General features: G+C 59.9%; 1 protein-coding gene across 1 annotated transcript; it reads left to right on the top strand.

The window, feature by feature from the left end:
* Positions 1-3773: 3773 nt before the first annotated feature.
* On the top strand, positions 3774-13318 carry SLC22A12 (solute carrier family 22 member 12; the record flags this gene model as incomplete). Its single annotated transcript, XM_082344228.1, is given in 12 exon segments — positions 3774-3797; positions 3801-4051; positions 4053-4164; positions 4862-4965; positions 5462-5860; positions 8855-8949; positions 8952-8977; positions 9141-9256; positions 10039-10222; positions 10226-10253; positions 10752-10860; positions 11104-13318. Coding segments are annotated over 12 exon segments (1656 nt in total). The 3' UTR covers positions 11312-13318.
* Positions 13319-14795: the final 1477 nt, after the last annotated feature.

The raw sequence follows: 14795 nt of genomic DNA, 5'->3' as shown, positions 1-14795 counted from the left end.
AACTAACACAACAATAAACTATAACATTAACTATAAATCAACTATACGCCAATAAAATTTTTTTTAACGGTGAATTAGATAAAAATTTCAAAAAAAAAACCACAACACTTCATGACGTGGACCATCTCCATTCAGAGAACTGCAAAATGAGGGAGGGGGAAGGCAGGAAGCTTTATAAAATAAAGAATAAAGAATAGGATGAGAAAAGTAGAAAATATCAGATTGGCTGGGGCCACATAGTGAACCCTGTTTGGAATGAGAAGCAACAAGGCAATACGTATAAAGCCCAGGGTTGGCTTGTCATCTGGGGACCGGCTGACTGCATACACTGCATTTCTGGTCAAGCGGAGCATTTACAGGGACATGAATGTTATCAAAGTTTTCCTTTGTTGCCATGGCTCCCCCAGCAGGAGTGGCTCCATCTGGGGCCTTGTGTGTTTCAACAGGCCCCTACGTTTAGGGGGTTGGGTTAAAGTTTAGCATTCCAAGAAGAGGTCCTTGAAGAGGTGAATTGTCCCAAAGATAGAGGAGAGAGACTGAGAAGAGGACCAAGGACTGAGCCTTGTGACCCCAAGGGTAAGAGTGTGGGGAGAAGAGGAGGAATCAGTCAAAGAGACTGAAAAGCGGGGGAGGGGGAGGAGAGCCGGGCGAGCCCTGGGGCCCAGGTTAGAAGGGTCTTATGAAAGGAGAAATTTCAGAGGCTGTGATGGCTCAAGTAAGATGAAAATGGAAAGTGGCACTGAACTCACTGCAGGGACATCATTGGTGACCATGGGGTGACGGGGCAAAAACTTGATGGAGATGAATCCAGAAAAGAATGGGAAGAGAGAAATTGGAGATGGGTGTCGACAAGGCTTTTATGGAACTGTACAGTAAATAGAAGCAGAAAAAGAGGGTGGCAGCTGAAGAGAGATGCAAGGTTGAAAGTGAGGGGAGCTTTTTTGAGGATTGGAGAAAAAAGCAGCATGTTTGTACATTGATGGGAATTGTCCAGTAGGAAGGGAAAGTCAGGTGCCAAGGAGGAAGGGGAGTCTTGAAAAGGTGGAGAGGTGGGCTGCAGGGCACACAGGGAGGAGCTGGCCACGATGAGAGGGGACGTGTAGGGCATTTACGGTGGCAGGATGGAAGGCAGAATGTTGGGGCACCGAGGCCTGTTGGCTTCGGTGAGAGACTCAGACTGTTGGCTTCTGATGGCTTCTATTTTCTTAGTGAAATAAGGAGAAAAGACATTTATTAAGAGGACAGAAGAGGAGGTGGGAGGTTTGAAGGGAGGAGATGGTATAAAAGAGCTCCTAGTTTGTGTGTTCAAATATAAGGCTAACAGAAATAAAATGTGTCACTGCCAAACCACGACAGAAGAAAAATAGAACAAGAAAAGGCAATGGATTCCACAGAAAATAGGAACAAGGAAAAGATTTAAAGGGAAAATATGGTAAAGAAGAAAAAGCATCAAAAGGCCAAACATGACCATAACGACAGTAAATGTGAATAGGTTAGAATCACTAGGTAAAAGGCAGAGGCTTTTCATTTGGACTTTACAAAAGGAGATGTTAAGCTTAGTTTGCATTCCAGGCTTATGAAGCAGAACATACAATGACTAAAATAGAGTCTGGAAGTATTCACACCAAATTGTTACCAGTGGTGATCACTGGTTGGTGAGTTTAGGAGAGATCTTTGTTTTCTTTTTACCTTTCAATATTTTTTGAATTTTTTGGAAGGTGCATACATTAATTTTATTATCAGGGGAAAAAAAGAAGTTGTTTTTAAAAACAGCTGAAGCACGTCTTCATGGAACCTTTGTTTGCTGTCCAAACCTGGGTTCCAAAGATGCTCTTAAGAAGGGTCCCTGCCCAGAATGAACTGGATGGAATTGAGGCCAGCTGGACAATAACAGAAGGGTGCAGGACAGTGTGAAGAGGGGGGCTCCACTGCCCACTCTGAGCTCCACGGGGAGGCAGGAATAATCAAGGAGAGCTCCCTGGAGGAGGAGGCTCTTGTAGTACATGCAGGATGTGGCCCAAGGGTGAGCCTGGAGATAGCATTCTAGGCTAGGGCCACTGTCTGAGTAAGGGCAGGAGCCCACTGAGCCAGCACAGGGTGCGTGTGGGAAGCAGTGGGTGAGCTGGGGTACAGAGGCCAGGGAGGCGAGGAGGTTGTACCTGTGAGCTACATGAATGGGCCGAGGGAAGAGTGGGCAAGACAAAAGGAAGCAGTGGGAGGGGAGATATTCCTCAAATAGGCGGGTCTCACGCTCCAAAGCACATGAGAACAAATGGCTGGGTCACCATCACTGCTCCACTGCCCACTCTCTACCTGCCACACGTCACACACACACTTGAACACACTCATGTACATATATGTGCACATACATCTATACACTCATGCACACACACATGCACACGCATTCATGCACCACGTGTGTACACACATCCATGCACTCGTGCACATGCCTGTGCACACACATCTGTGCACTCATGTACACACGGGCACACACATCCATGCATTCATGTATACACGCACACACATTTTTTGCCCTTTTGTGGCCTCTGGCCCTTTAGCCTGGAGAATTAACTATTGCAACCACGGGGGGGGGGGGTCCTCTTGGCTCAGGTCCAATCTTTCTTGACCTCCCCCCACAGCATGCATTGCTTCCCCACCCCCGCCCTGGCCATGGGACACATTGGCTAGCTGCTGCTGAGGGGGTGCCCCTGGCCTTTAAGCAGGATTTGACAGGAGGGTTTTGCAGTGTAGGAGATGGGTTGCAGGGACAGGAACAGAGGCAGGGAGACCAGGGAGGGGACAGCTGTGGAGACAGAGAGGTAGGGGAGGAGAAGTTAGTAGGGTTTGGCCACTGGAGGGGTTGGGAAGTGAGTAACAGGAAGCATGAAACAAGACACAGAATTTGGGAGTGGATTTGGGGAGGAGGCAGAGACCTTGGGGAAACACTGAACTTGAGGAACCCACGAGGTGTCTGGTGACACTAAAAGCCCCATGAAGGGCTCAGGAGGGGGTGACCGTAAAGGGGGTCAGCATCAATGACAGTGGACACGTACAAGTGAGGGGCCGTGGGTGGAGGGCTGGGCCACACTGGCTGGGATGTGTGAGGTTTGGATGCCTGCAGGTGACTCAGCCTACACCCACACAGAAGTCCTCACGGCACACGATGTCATACCAGCCCCCAGATTAAGAGGACCCCGGGCAGTGCTTCTCCTGGGTCAGCCCTCGGCACCGGCACAGCCAGGCCAAGGGGCAGCAGGGATGCTGGGGGCGGCGGCAGCCTCACGGCAACCAGGGCAGAGCCAAGGCCTCCCAGCCCACACGGGGCAGGAGCTGCCGTGCCTTTGAATTTGCACCTCCCTCAGAGCCGGGTTAAACTTTGACCAAGGAAATGATTAGTAACCCTTATTCCATAGTGTCACCTGGACACAGTAACTCCAGCCTGAGTGACTTCAGCCTCCTCTTTCCCCACTTCCCAAATTCAGCTTCTCCCAGAGATCCAGGGGCAGCTGCGTCTCTGGGGAGATGCCGGTGGCTTCAGGGTCACACCTCACAGACTCAGGTCCCCGTCAGAGCCACCCTGGGTGACGGCGGCTGAGCAGGCGCTTGGATACCCGTGGGCAAGTCTGCGAAGCGGGCGCCACTGCCATGCCCCAGGTGGCCTGGCTGGCAGAGCAGGAGATGCCACGGGGGAGGCAGGCCCCTCACATCAGCCCCTCTGCCCTGCGCCGGCCTCTGGGAAGTGGGCACCTCCACTGGCCCCCTCGGCAGGCTCCATGGCCTTTTCCAAACTCCCGGACTGAGTGGGCAGCCTGGGCAGGTTCCAGGTTCTCCAGATGGTGGTCCTGGTGGTCCCCATCATGTGGCTCACCACTCAGAATATGCTGGAGAATTCCTCGGCCGCCATGCCCAGCCACTGTGGACAACGGACACTGGACAACAGCACTGCCCAGGCCAGTGTCCCCGGGGCCCTGGACCCTGAGGCCCTCCTGGCCGTCTCCATCCTACCGGGCCCCAACCAGGAGCCCCACCAGTGTCTCCGCTTCCGCCAACCAGTGGCAGCTCCTGGACCCCAAAGCCACGGCCACCAACTGGAGCGAGGCTGCCACGGAGCCACGCGTGGACGGCTGGGTCTATGACCGCAGCACCTCCACCATCGTGGCCAAGGTGAGGGCCTCCCCCAAGACCCTCCCCAGGTCCTAGCACCTTAGAGGCCAAAGTCACAGATCACAGTTGGCTGGACTCAAAAATGGCCCAGCCCCGGAGGGACCCGCCACCCCTGGCCTCCACACTCACAGGTGGCTTCTGGCTCCCCCTCGGCCACATTGCCCTGCAGGGGTTGGTGGCAGGAATGAGCCTGCAGACGGACACTGTCCCCAGGCTGTGGAAGAGCGGGTGGTACTAGAGCAGGTCTGATGCCCAGGCGTTCCTGCGGCTGCAACTCGGGCAGCTCTCTCCACCCGGGAGTCTCAGGGGAGAGTCACTGGGCTCCCAGAGGCAGCATCCAGCAAGTGTGGGAGAGCGGGAGAGGCGGCCCATGCCAGCAAGCGGGAAGGGGCCTCTCTACGGAACGGGAGGGAAGTGGCCTCAGGAAAGCGGGGAGGAGGTGCCAGCGTGGGGTGGCTGCTGCGGAGGGGCCAAAGCAAAGGAGGCAGATGAGGCCAGAGAGGGCTTGACCCTGGGCCTGTGGGCAGTAGGGAGCCATGGAGGGGCTTAGGCAAGGGGTGACGACTCCAGAGGTCACCAGGCCGGCCCCCCGGCCCCAGTTCCCTGGGCCTTCCCATGTGGCTCCTCTGCCCCCTCCTGCCCCTCCCACCTGGGCTATCCAGCCTCCTGAGCTCAGATCCTCCTCCTCTCCCACCAGGGGGACCTGATGTGCGACTCCGAGGCCCGGAAGCCCACGGCCCAGTCCATCTACCTGGCCGGGATCCTGGTGGGAGCTGCTGCGTGCCGCCAAGCCTCTGACAGGTGAAGCCCCCTTTCCCCTCACTGTCCCTGTGCTCCCAGACTCCCGGCCCTGACTGGCCCTGAACTGGCCTCTTGCAGCCGGTCTGGGGAGAAAACTCCGCTTGCAGTGGGAACACCTGCTCCGGGGTCTCGCTCTGACACACTCCAGCTGTGCCGCTGAGCAAGGCTCAGCCCCTCTCCAGGCCTCGGCTTCACGGACCCTCCTCTGCAGCTGTGAAGGGTCATTGCCCTCATCAAACCTTCACTGCTAAAACCTGCTCAGCAACGTGCCTGCCTTCAGCTGCTGCTTGGCTGCCCCTGCTGACAGGGAGCTCACCCCCTGCCCAGTGCCTTCACTCCTGCCTGGGCCGCGGGGGCGCTGCCCACGAGCCCTCCCTCCACGGACGCAGAATGCGGGTCTGGCCCTGAGAGGCACTTTAGCACCGCTATGCTCAGCGGGCGAGCATAGGGTGGGCACACCACGGACCCGGCCGCCCTCCCTGTGTGTGTGCCGCAGGTGTGCGCTCAGGCTGGTGCTGACCTGCAGCTACTTTCCGATGGCCGTCTGGGGCACGGCAGCCGCCTTCCCCCCCACCTTCCCCGTGTACTGCCTCTTCCGCTTCCTGGTGGCCTTCGCCGTGGCGGGCGTCATGATGAACACCGGCACTCTCCATAGGCCCCCCGACCCGGGCCGTGCAGGGGAGGCTCGTGCAGGCTCCCAGGCTGACCCACTTGGTCTCCTTGCAGTGACGGAGTGGACATCGGCGCAAGCCCGTGCCTTGGCAATGACTTTGAAAGCCCTGGGCTTCAGCTTCGGCCAGGTCCTGATGGCCGCAGTGGCCCACGGTGTGTGTGGCTGGGCGCTGCTGCAGCTGGCGGTCTCTGCCTCCTTCTTCCTCTGCTTCATGTACTCCTGGCGGGTGCGGCCCTTCCCCCTCCTCGGAGGAGACACTGCCCACCCTCCACCCGGGGTGCAGAGGGCTGGGGTGCCGGAGGCCGGAGGGGAGCCACAGGGGTCTGGCACAGCCACAGCTTTACCCACTCAACCCGGGGCTTCTTCCCCTGCTCCTCCCGGGCGTCGCCCTCCCCCTGCTCATCCCACTCCCTCCCACTTCCTTCCCATCACCTCTTGGCCCTTTCCCCTCTCCTGTCATTGCCTGCCTTGGCATGTGTGCCTCCAGGCACGTTTTCTGAGCCCCTCCTTCGTGCCAGGCATGGCAGCACTAGGCCAGATGGGGGGATGGGATGCAAAGATCCAACACACACACAAACACCACTCCCAAAACACAGCCGCAGTCAGCCTTACATACTGACATTATTGCTAGAGGACAAGGACCACAACCCAATTGTCAGAGGGGTCCCTGGTTCCTCCACACAGGGCTGACACATAGGGGAGGTTAGGAAATGTCTGCACTGCCCTGAGATAAATCAGACATGGCCCTTACCAAGCTCCTGGCACATAGTAGGTGCACAGTCAATATTTGTTGGATGGATGGAGAGATAGATATATAGATAGATAGACAGACAGGCAGACAGATAGATGAGTGAATGGATGGGTGGATGGATGGATGGATGGATGGATGAATAGGTGGATGGATGGGTGGATGGATGGATGGATGGATGAATAGGTGGGTGGATGGATGGATGGATGGATGGCCCTTCAGGGTAGGGCTGAGCCTCGCTCATCACATACATATAGGCCCAGCAGCTGGTAGTCGCTTGGCCATTGCAGCCACCGCAGAAAGGAGCACAGCAGAGGCCCAGTGGAGGACGGGGCACCTGCACCCGCACTACGAGGAAGGCTGGCTCCACAAATCCCTCCCAGCCCAACAGCTTGGAGCAGAAAAGTTCTTAATATGGAGCCTTTAGCAACTAATTTGCAGTCACTCTCCAGAGCAGGAGGCAATCGCATCTCACGCAGTGGCTCTGAGAGAGGGCACTCGTACCTGACAGGTGGCCTTCTGGGATGGCAGACTGACCCCCATAGCAAGAGGGTGAAGGGCAGATGTCAGTGATGCAGATTCCAGGGCACCCCTCCTGGCTCTCTGATGCTGACTCGCGGGGCTGAGCCCCACTTTCCTTGGCAGACAGGCCCACACAGGTGCTACGTGCCCACATGCAGTCATTGCTCCACTACTTCATCACTGCAGCAAACTGCCACCGAGCACCCCCATGGGTGGGGGAGTGGCTGGCGCCGGGGCGACAGCGCTGAGCAGGACGGACAGGGTCACTGCCCACGTGGCGCTCGCAGGAAATCCCCTACATCCCAGCGTCACAAACCACGCTTAGGGTCTGACGCATCAGTGGGGGATGTGGACCCATCTGAGGATGGGACCCCCCGGCCCCTCAGCTCCCGCCAGCTCCTCTGCTTCTCTTCCAACCCAATTTCTCTTCGTGAGAAGCGTCTGCACACACAAACCCACTCCAATGACCCTGCCGCCCTCGCTCTGCTCCCCTCCCTCGGCCCCTGCGCAAAAGGGCACCGATGCCCTCTCTCCGGGGACCTCACCTGTGCCCACGGCTCTCCCTCCAGTCACGGCAGGCCCCCAACCCCCTCCCCTGTCCTGCCGCTCCGCGGCCTCCAGCCACCTGCGTGACGTCCCCATTACCAGTGTCTCGGCATCACAAACGTAGCATCTCCTTACCCCTGCTCCTCCCCAGGGCCTCCCCAGCGTTGATGGCAGGTCCCCACCCACAGGTACTGGAGTCAGAGTCACCCTGACACCTCCCTCTCCCTCACGGTTGCCGCAGCCCAAGTCCAGCAGGTCACAGGGTCTTGCCAACTCTACCTCTAATGTGCGCTTGAGTCCCCCTCTCTCCCCTGCTCTGCAAACCCCCAAGGACCTCAGGGCCCCGGTGGCTGTGGAGCAGGCGGCCCCGCCCTGGCTGCTGCTCGGGGGTTCGGGGGAAGCGTGTCTGGCGGGGGACCTGAGTCTGGAGGCAGGAGCCTGTGCGCGGAGGTGGGCACGGAGGGGGCTCCGAGGCCTGGATGGTGCGGGGGATCTGGGCTTGATGTTGAGGGGGTGGCAGGCAGGTTAGTGTTAGCGGCTGGGCCCTGCCACGGGGAGGGGGGGGGCACTGGGATGCCTGAGGTTGACTGGCACTCAGGAGGCGGCGACTGTCCCCGGGCATGGGCGAAAGGGCCAAAAGTGAGGCAAGGGCAGTGGGCCGGTCGCCTGCGAGGGGCGCTGGAGGTGAGGGGCATTGGTGACTGATGGGTGCAGGTGGACGGGGCTGGTGATGTCAGGACCAAAGACCCTGCTGCAGGCCTGAGCCCCTCCCCTGGCGGGTGTGGACCTGTTTGCAGGGAGGGGCACCTGGGAGGGGCCAGCTCAGGCAGGAAGGTGTGGCCATGGGGATAAACAGGAGGGCCGTGTGACATCGGGGAGAGGTGGACAGTGGGGGACCCTGGTGGGCTTGCAGGACTGCGGTCCTGGAGCCATCGGGGACGTCCTTACTGCAAGGCCCACCAGCCCTGGTGAGGCCAGGGAAGGGCCAGGGGGTTGGGAAGGAGGCAGGAAGGAAGAACAGGGGACCCCAACCCCAGCCCAAGAGAGGGAGGAGGGAGAAAGGGTGGCCTGCAGGGGAAGGAGGGTGTCAGAGGGCCCGGCTTCCACAGCCCCGGAGCCCTGAGCTGCCTTCCCCCGACCTCAGCCACCCTGAGCCTCAGCTGCCAGTGAGGCCACCACTTGGGGCAGAAGGGGACAGAGGGGCAGTGAGGCCACCACTTTGGGCAGAAGGGGACAGAGGGGCAGTGAGGCCACCACTTTGGGCAGAAGGGGACAGAGGGGCAGTGAGGCCACCACTTTGGGCAGAAGGGGACAGAGGGGCAGTGAGGCTCACGCAGGCCAGGCCCTGGGGGCCACAGGCAGGGTCTGCCTCCCACTTTCCTCCCTCTCCCCCACCCCAGGTGGCTGGCAGGGTCAGCACGATGGCTCCTCGTTACGGGCAGGCTGGAGAGGGGCCTGCGGGAGCGACAGAGGGCGGCTGCCGTCAACAGGAGAGGGCAGTGGGGGACGCACTGACCATCGAGGTGAGGCGGGGCTGGGCCTTCCCCCAGGACTCGACCCTCAGACCCTCTCCCTGTCCCTGCACTGGGCCCCTGGGAGACCGAAGGAGGGCCCTGGGCCCCCAGGCTGAGGGTCTTAGGGAGGAGGGCCAGGCTGATGCCCGCGCCCCGCCCCCACCAGCTCCAGGTCTTGCTCTCAGCCACGCAGGAGGAGCTGAGTGTGGGCCAGGCTCCTGCCAGCCTGGGCACCCTGCTCCGCACGCCTGGACTGGGCCTCCGGACCTGTGTCTCCACCCTGTGCTGGTGGATGCCCCTTCGGCCCCCCCACCCCACCCGGGCCCCAGCCTCTGCCTCTGGCCAGCCCTCGGGCTGCCAGCAGCCAGGGAACCTGGAATCAGGGCTCTGGCTGGCATCCAGCCAGGGAGCCTCTGCGGCCTCTTCTGTTGGCCCCACTGGCCTGAGAGGCCTCCAGGACCAGGGCTGCAGCACTGGTACCCCCTTCTATCAGTCAGGCTCCCGACAGAAACAGCCCGGCTCAGGTGGGCTCAGATCAGGGAGAGAGTCAATAGAAGAGATTAATAAGGAAGATTCATAACAAAGGTGCTGGGAGAGCTGCAGAGCCCCTAGGCAGAGGAGGCAATCAAAGAATTCAATGGCAGAAAGGCACACCCACCCTAGTTTGGAAGGACAAGAGAGGAGGGAGAGGTACAATCAGAGCCCAGGAGCCAGGGTCACCTGGCAAAGACTGACACCACTGAAGCCACAGAGAAAGGGGCTGCTCAGTGGAAGCTGGAGCCATGGAAGGGACACAGCCACTGCCTGACCTGGCAGCACCCAGAGCTGGGGAGGGAGCAATACACCAGCTTCTCCCCTGGTCCCGCCTCCAGCCTCTCACCAGTGCCTCCCATTGGCCAAACCTCATGAGGAGGTGGCATTGGCAAGGGAACCTGGGAAATGTAGTCTACAGAGACCTCACCCCCCCCACCCACCGTAGAGAGCCAGCAGGAGGAGGGTGGAAACAGGTCTGAGAACAAACCAGCAGCCCAATCCCCAGGCTGACTTCACCTGCCTGCCCCACCCCCCAGGTTCGCCTTTGGTTTCACCTTCTGCGACCCAGCCCTGGACCTGCAGGCCCTAGGCAGCAACATCTTCCTGCTCCACGTCCTCATCGGGGATGTTGACATCCCAGCCAAGACAGGCACCCTGCTGTTGCTGAGCCGCCTGGACCACCGGCCCACACAGGCGGCATCCCTGGTGCTGGTGGGGTTCTGAATCCTGGCCGACATGCTGGTGCCCCACGGTGAGCTGGCAGGCTGGGTGCACATGGCTGTGGCCAGAAGCTCCCTACTGGGGAGGGCTTAAGCCACAAACAGAGAACCCTCGTCCCCCTCTTCAAGTGGGCATTGGACTAGAGCAGGGCCCAGTTAGGAAGGAGGCTGCCGGGGCGTCTGGGAGAGATGGTGGTGGCCCGCACTGGGCAGCGGGTGTAGGACTGGATGGAAGGGGCAGCATCATGAAAAACTGTGGAGACAGAATAAGAACTCAGTGATAGATTGCAGGGATGTGGGAAGGCAGAGAAATGGAGGGGGTCGAGGAGGACTCCCAGGGTCTGGCTCTGGGTGTCTGGGTGGGAAGCAGAGTTGGGGGGCAGGGAATGTGGCCATGAGATCACTTAGGACACAGTGCATGTGTGGAATTTGGGGACACCCAGGTGGAGGTGACTAGCAGACACTTGGAAGGTCATGGAGGGACCCCGGGGCCTCTCCAGCAGCCCCGCTAACCCCATCTCTATCCACAGAGGTGGGGGCCCTGTGTTCAGCCCTGGCCGTACTGGGGCTTGGTGGGGGGGGAGGCGCCTTCACCTGCATCACCATCTACACTGGCGAGATCTTCCCCACTGTGCTCAGGTGAGGCCCATGGAGGGGAACATCTGGGATGGGAGGTTGCCGTGGGGGTGGCCTCCCCCAGACCGGATGTTCCTGCCTTGAATCTCTCTTTCATGTGGTCTCAGGGCTGCCCAGGTGCATCCCAACCCAGCCTGACCCACTGCGCCTCTCTGGGCTGAGTAGGGCCGGGCCAGAGTGAGAGGCCAAAGCCATAGGCAGGCAGGCAGGCAGTATGGCCCCTCACAGGTGCATCTGTGCGGGCAGGATGACCGCAGTGGGCCTGGGCCAGATGGCAGCCCGAGGGGGAGCCTTCCTGGGGCCTCTGGTCCGGCTGCGGGGTGTACACGGTGCCTCCCTACCCCTGCTGCTGTACGGGGCGGCGCCAGTGCTGGGCGGCCTGGCCGCACGGCTGCTGCCCGAGACCCAGAGCCTGCCACTGCGCGACACTACCCAGCATGTGTGGAGCCAGTGAGCGGACCGTCCCCTCCACCCTCCGGAGAAGCCCAGAAGAGGGCACGCCTGGCACCCACCCCTACTGCTGGACAGAGGGAGAAGCAGAGGCCCAGAGAGGGAAAGGATTGGCCCAGGGTCACACAGCCCATCTTTGGGAGAGTGGAGACCAAGGGCTGGGTCTCCCGGCTGACAGTATGGACTTTGTCCCCCACCCTTCATTCCACCATTTGGGACCTAAATGCCCTAGCTACCCCCAGCTCCACCTCGAGAGAGATCAAGGGGAAGGGAGCGTGTAGGACTTTGTGAGGGGGAGAGCTGAGGGTGTGACGGCTGTGCTGGAGGTCCTCACAGGCCCCAGACTCTACTACTAAAGCCCCTAGATGTCTATCAAGGCTGTCACTGCGCACCCATCCCCCACGATGTGCTCAGGGAGCTCAGTCCTGGGCCCCTGAGAGCAGGGCAGCAGTATCTCCTAAGTCTTCAGGATGGACACATGTCAGGGGTCAGGCGTGACTTGCACCCACGAGACATAACCCCTCCGTGCCTTTCCTGAACAGGGCAGTAAAGAAGGCAACACACAGCACCCAGGGGCATCCTGTTCTGAAATCCACACGATTTTAGGCCTCCTGGGAAGGATGGCATGGGATGGGATGGGAGGCTCTTCTCTGCGGAAGGAGAGCAAAGGCCTCGATTTCCGGAGGGCCGGGGGGCTGCCCCTCCAGCCGAGCCAAGCCTCTCACTACCTGAAGAGCCGCCTTAAACACAGAAGGGGCAAAGGATGGTGTGATTGGCAGGACGCTGCCCGGTACACCATCACCCGACCCTCTCTCAAGGCTGCCGAGAGAGAGAAAGGAGCAGGGGCCGGGCCCGACCCTGTGCTTCCTCACCGCTCACGCCCCTGAGCTCGGAGGCTGACCGTCAGCCGTGCCCTAAACCTCCCCAGCTTCTCACTCCACCCTGAGGGCTTCGCACAGGCACCTCAGCTTCGCCAGAGAGACAGCCCCTCCCCATCCCCCTCGCTATCCCAGCCACGCGGCCAGGTCTTCTGCCTGGAGCGCTTCTGCCACCTTCCCTACCTGACAAATCCCCCGCCTCAGCCTCCCAGACCCAGGGCATTGGCCTTGTTCTGGGGCCCAGCGCCCAACCCAAGTCTCCGGTGAAATTCTTACCATGGCTGCGGCCACACGCCTGTCCCCCACCCCTCCGGCCTGTGAGTCCCCAGAGGGTTGGGGTGGTCTGCCTCCCCGTGTCCCCAGCTCCCACACAGAGCAGAGGGCCATTGGTGCGAGGGAGATGAGAGAGTGAATAAAGGACTGTGCCTCGCCGACTCCAGTGATGAGCCCCCAGGGTCTGCCGGCGCAGGGGTTGGGGACTTCCTCACTGGGGCGGCCCTTTCCCAGGCCAACTTTCCTGTCCTGAGTGCCAGCCGAGTGGCTGCCTTTTCCAGCCTCTGCTATGGGCCAGGCACCGTGCTGGACGCCTCAAGGCATCATCTCGTTTCATCTTTTCCTGAACCCTTTGAGGTAGATGTTGCCCCATTTTACATATGGGAAATCTAAGGCTCAGAGAAACTGTGCCTGGGTGCCTGTGACACCCAGCTAGGAGGGGCAGATTAGGGGTCAAGCCCAGGTCCGAAGGCCTCCGGAGCCAGCTCTGGCCCCAACATCCCCAGCCTGCCCTCAGGCCTCACAGTCTGGGCATCCAGTGATGCTTCTCGAGGGCAGGGCCTCCCTCTGAAAACCATCCAAAACCCCCTCACTGGCACCACTTATGGGGAAACCCAGTGCAAGGGCTCAGATGGAAAGGGATGGGCCCCCGAGCTCCCCTACCCCAGCTAACACACACATGGGTGCAGCAGGAAGCCTTTCCTGCTCAGCGGGGTCCCCGCCAGCTGCCCCATCTACTGAGTCACCCCAGACCTGTGCTCAGGTGGTCTCTGGTCCACCTGTGCCTGTGCCTCTGCTTCCAGGCACCTCAGCAGGAGGCTGCACGCCTCTACACCGACATACACACACACATCGGTGAGGTGTACACACGTGGGCACACACGTAAGAGGGTCAACGGGAAATCAGGAAGAAGCTCCCTGGCCCCAGGAGACGGGATCACTCCCTGGCTTGGTCATATCTGCCTGAGCCTCTGGGGGATCATGTCCTTTAGCTGTCTTCCTGTGGCCACCCCTCAGTGAAGACCCCCAGAACAAAGGGGCTGGGTGTGGGGATCATGTTTGTAAAGATGCCCAAAGGTGAGATTTTGCCAGCCTGCCGTGGACCTTCTGTCTTGTCTGTCTGCCGCCCAGCTGAGCCCCAGCTGCCTTACTTACTGTTGCTTAGCATTCTCGGGGCCTTAGGGTATCCAGAAGCCTCCAGAAGGCAGACCCCAGGGCTGGTGGAAGATGGCCCCTCCTCTCCCCAGGGATGTCCTCCAGCTCACCAAGTGGTCAGAGCTGTCCCTGTGCCCAAATTCAGACTGGCCTCGCTCCTGCTCCTTCCAGGTGGTCACAGCGTTCCAGGACCCAGGGCCTACCTAATTCCAACATGTCGCTCCTCACTTCTCAACAGGACCTAGAAGCTGGGAGGTCCAGGGCCCTGCCCCTCTGGGGCAGCTAGGGAGTCAGTGTCATCACTGTGGCGGAGTGGGCGCCCTACCAAGGGAGAAGGGGCCTCCCTCGGCAGCAGCCACAGGCCTGCAGTCAGCTAGGTGCTACTACCCGAAAGGCAGGTCTTCACTTGGGACACACTCGCTCTTTTGATGCCCGTCCCAGTTTGCTCCTGGCCCCGGAAGCTGCTGGGCACCCTGCAGTGGTAGAGCCAAGGGAAGTGGGTGTGGGAAAGAAGATTCCACCACCACCCCTAGAGTCTCCGCTCCGCCATGGCAGGAGAGGCCTCAGGCAGCAGGCACAGGAAAATGCCTCAGGACCCACTTTGGCCATTCTCCTGCCTCCAGCCAGGCCTGCAGCTCACCCAGGAGGGTGTGTGAGGGAGGACAGTGTCAGCAACACAGGCTCCATGTCCACCCCCAGGAGGAGGACATCCTCCCAGAAGAGCCCCAGCACTGGCTGAGCTTGTGTTCCCTCCCCTAGGGGCTTTCATGGCCAGTGCAGGTCTTCAAGGTCAAAGGCATCAGCCAGACTTCACTGCAAGCTTCTTCCCCAAACTCCATCCTTCCTTTCCCTCCCCGCTCCCCCAGTAGAATCTCCTGACACATCCCTGCCAGTACCAGCTGTCAAGGAGCAGCGTGCCTGGAATTTCGGCCACCCCCCGTATGCTGTTTGGACTCTCCTGGGGGTCACTGCCAGCCCAGCCAGACACCAAGGAGCCCAGGTCCAGCCCAGGTGTTAAGTTCAATATCAGATGCACAGGATGAAGGAGCTAAGAGCAAGGTGACCATCTCTTACAGACAAGTGCACTGAGTCAGTGGCAGAGTCCGGGAATCTTTCCTCTTACTACCAAGTCCTTGGGTGGCAGGGCTCTTAGCTTCCTTACGCAGAGAGGAAAACAGCCAGT

Source organism: Balaenoptera borealis (assembly GCF_965194805.1).
Source record: "Balaenoptera borealis genome assembly, chromosome: 11".
Taxonomy (NCBI): domain Eukaryota; kingdom Metazoa; phylum Chordata; class Mammalia; order Artiodactyla; family Balaenopteridae; genus Balaenoptera; species Balaenoptera borealis.
Note: the sequence above shows the minus strand (reverse complement) of the source record. Positions and strands in the feature narration are given on the sequence as shown.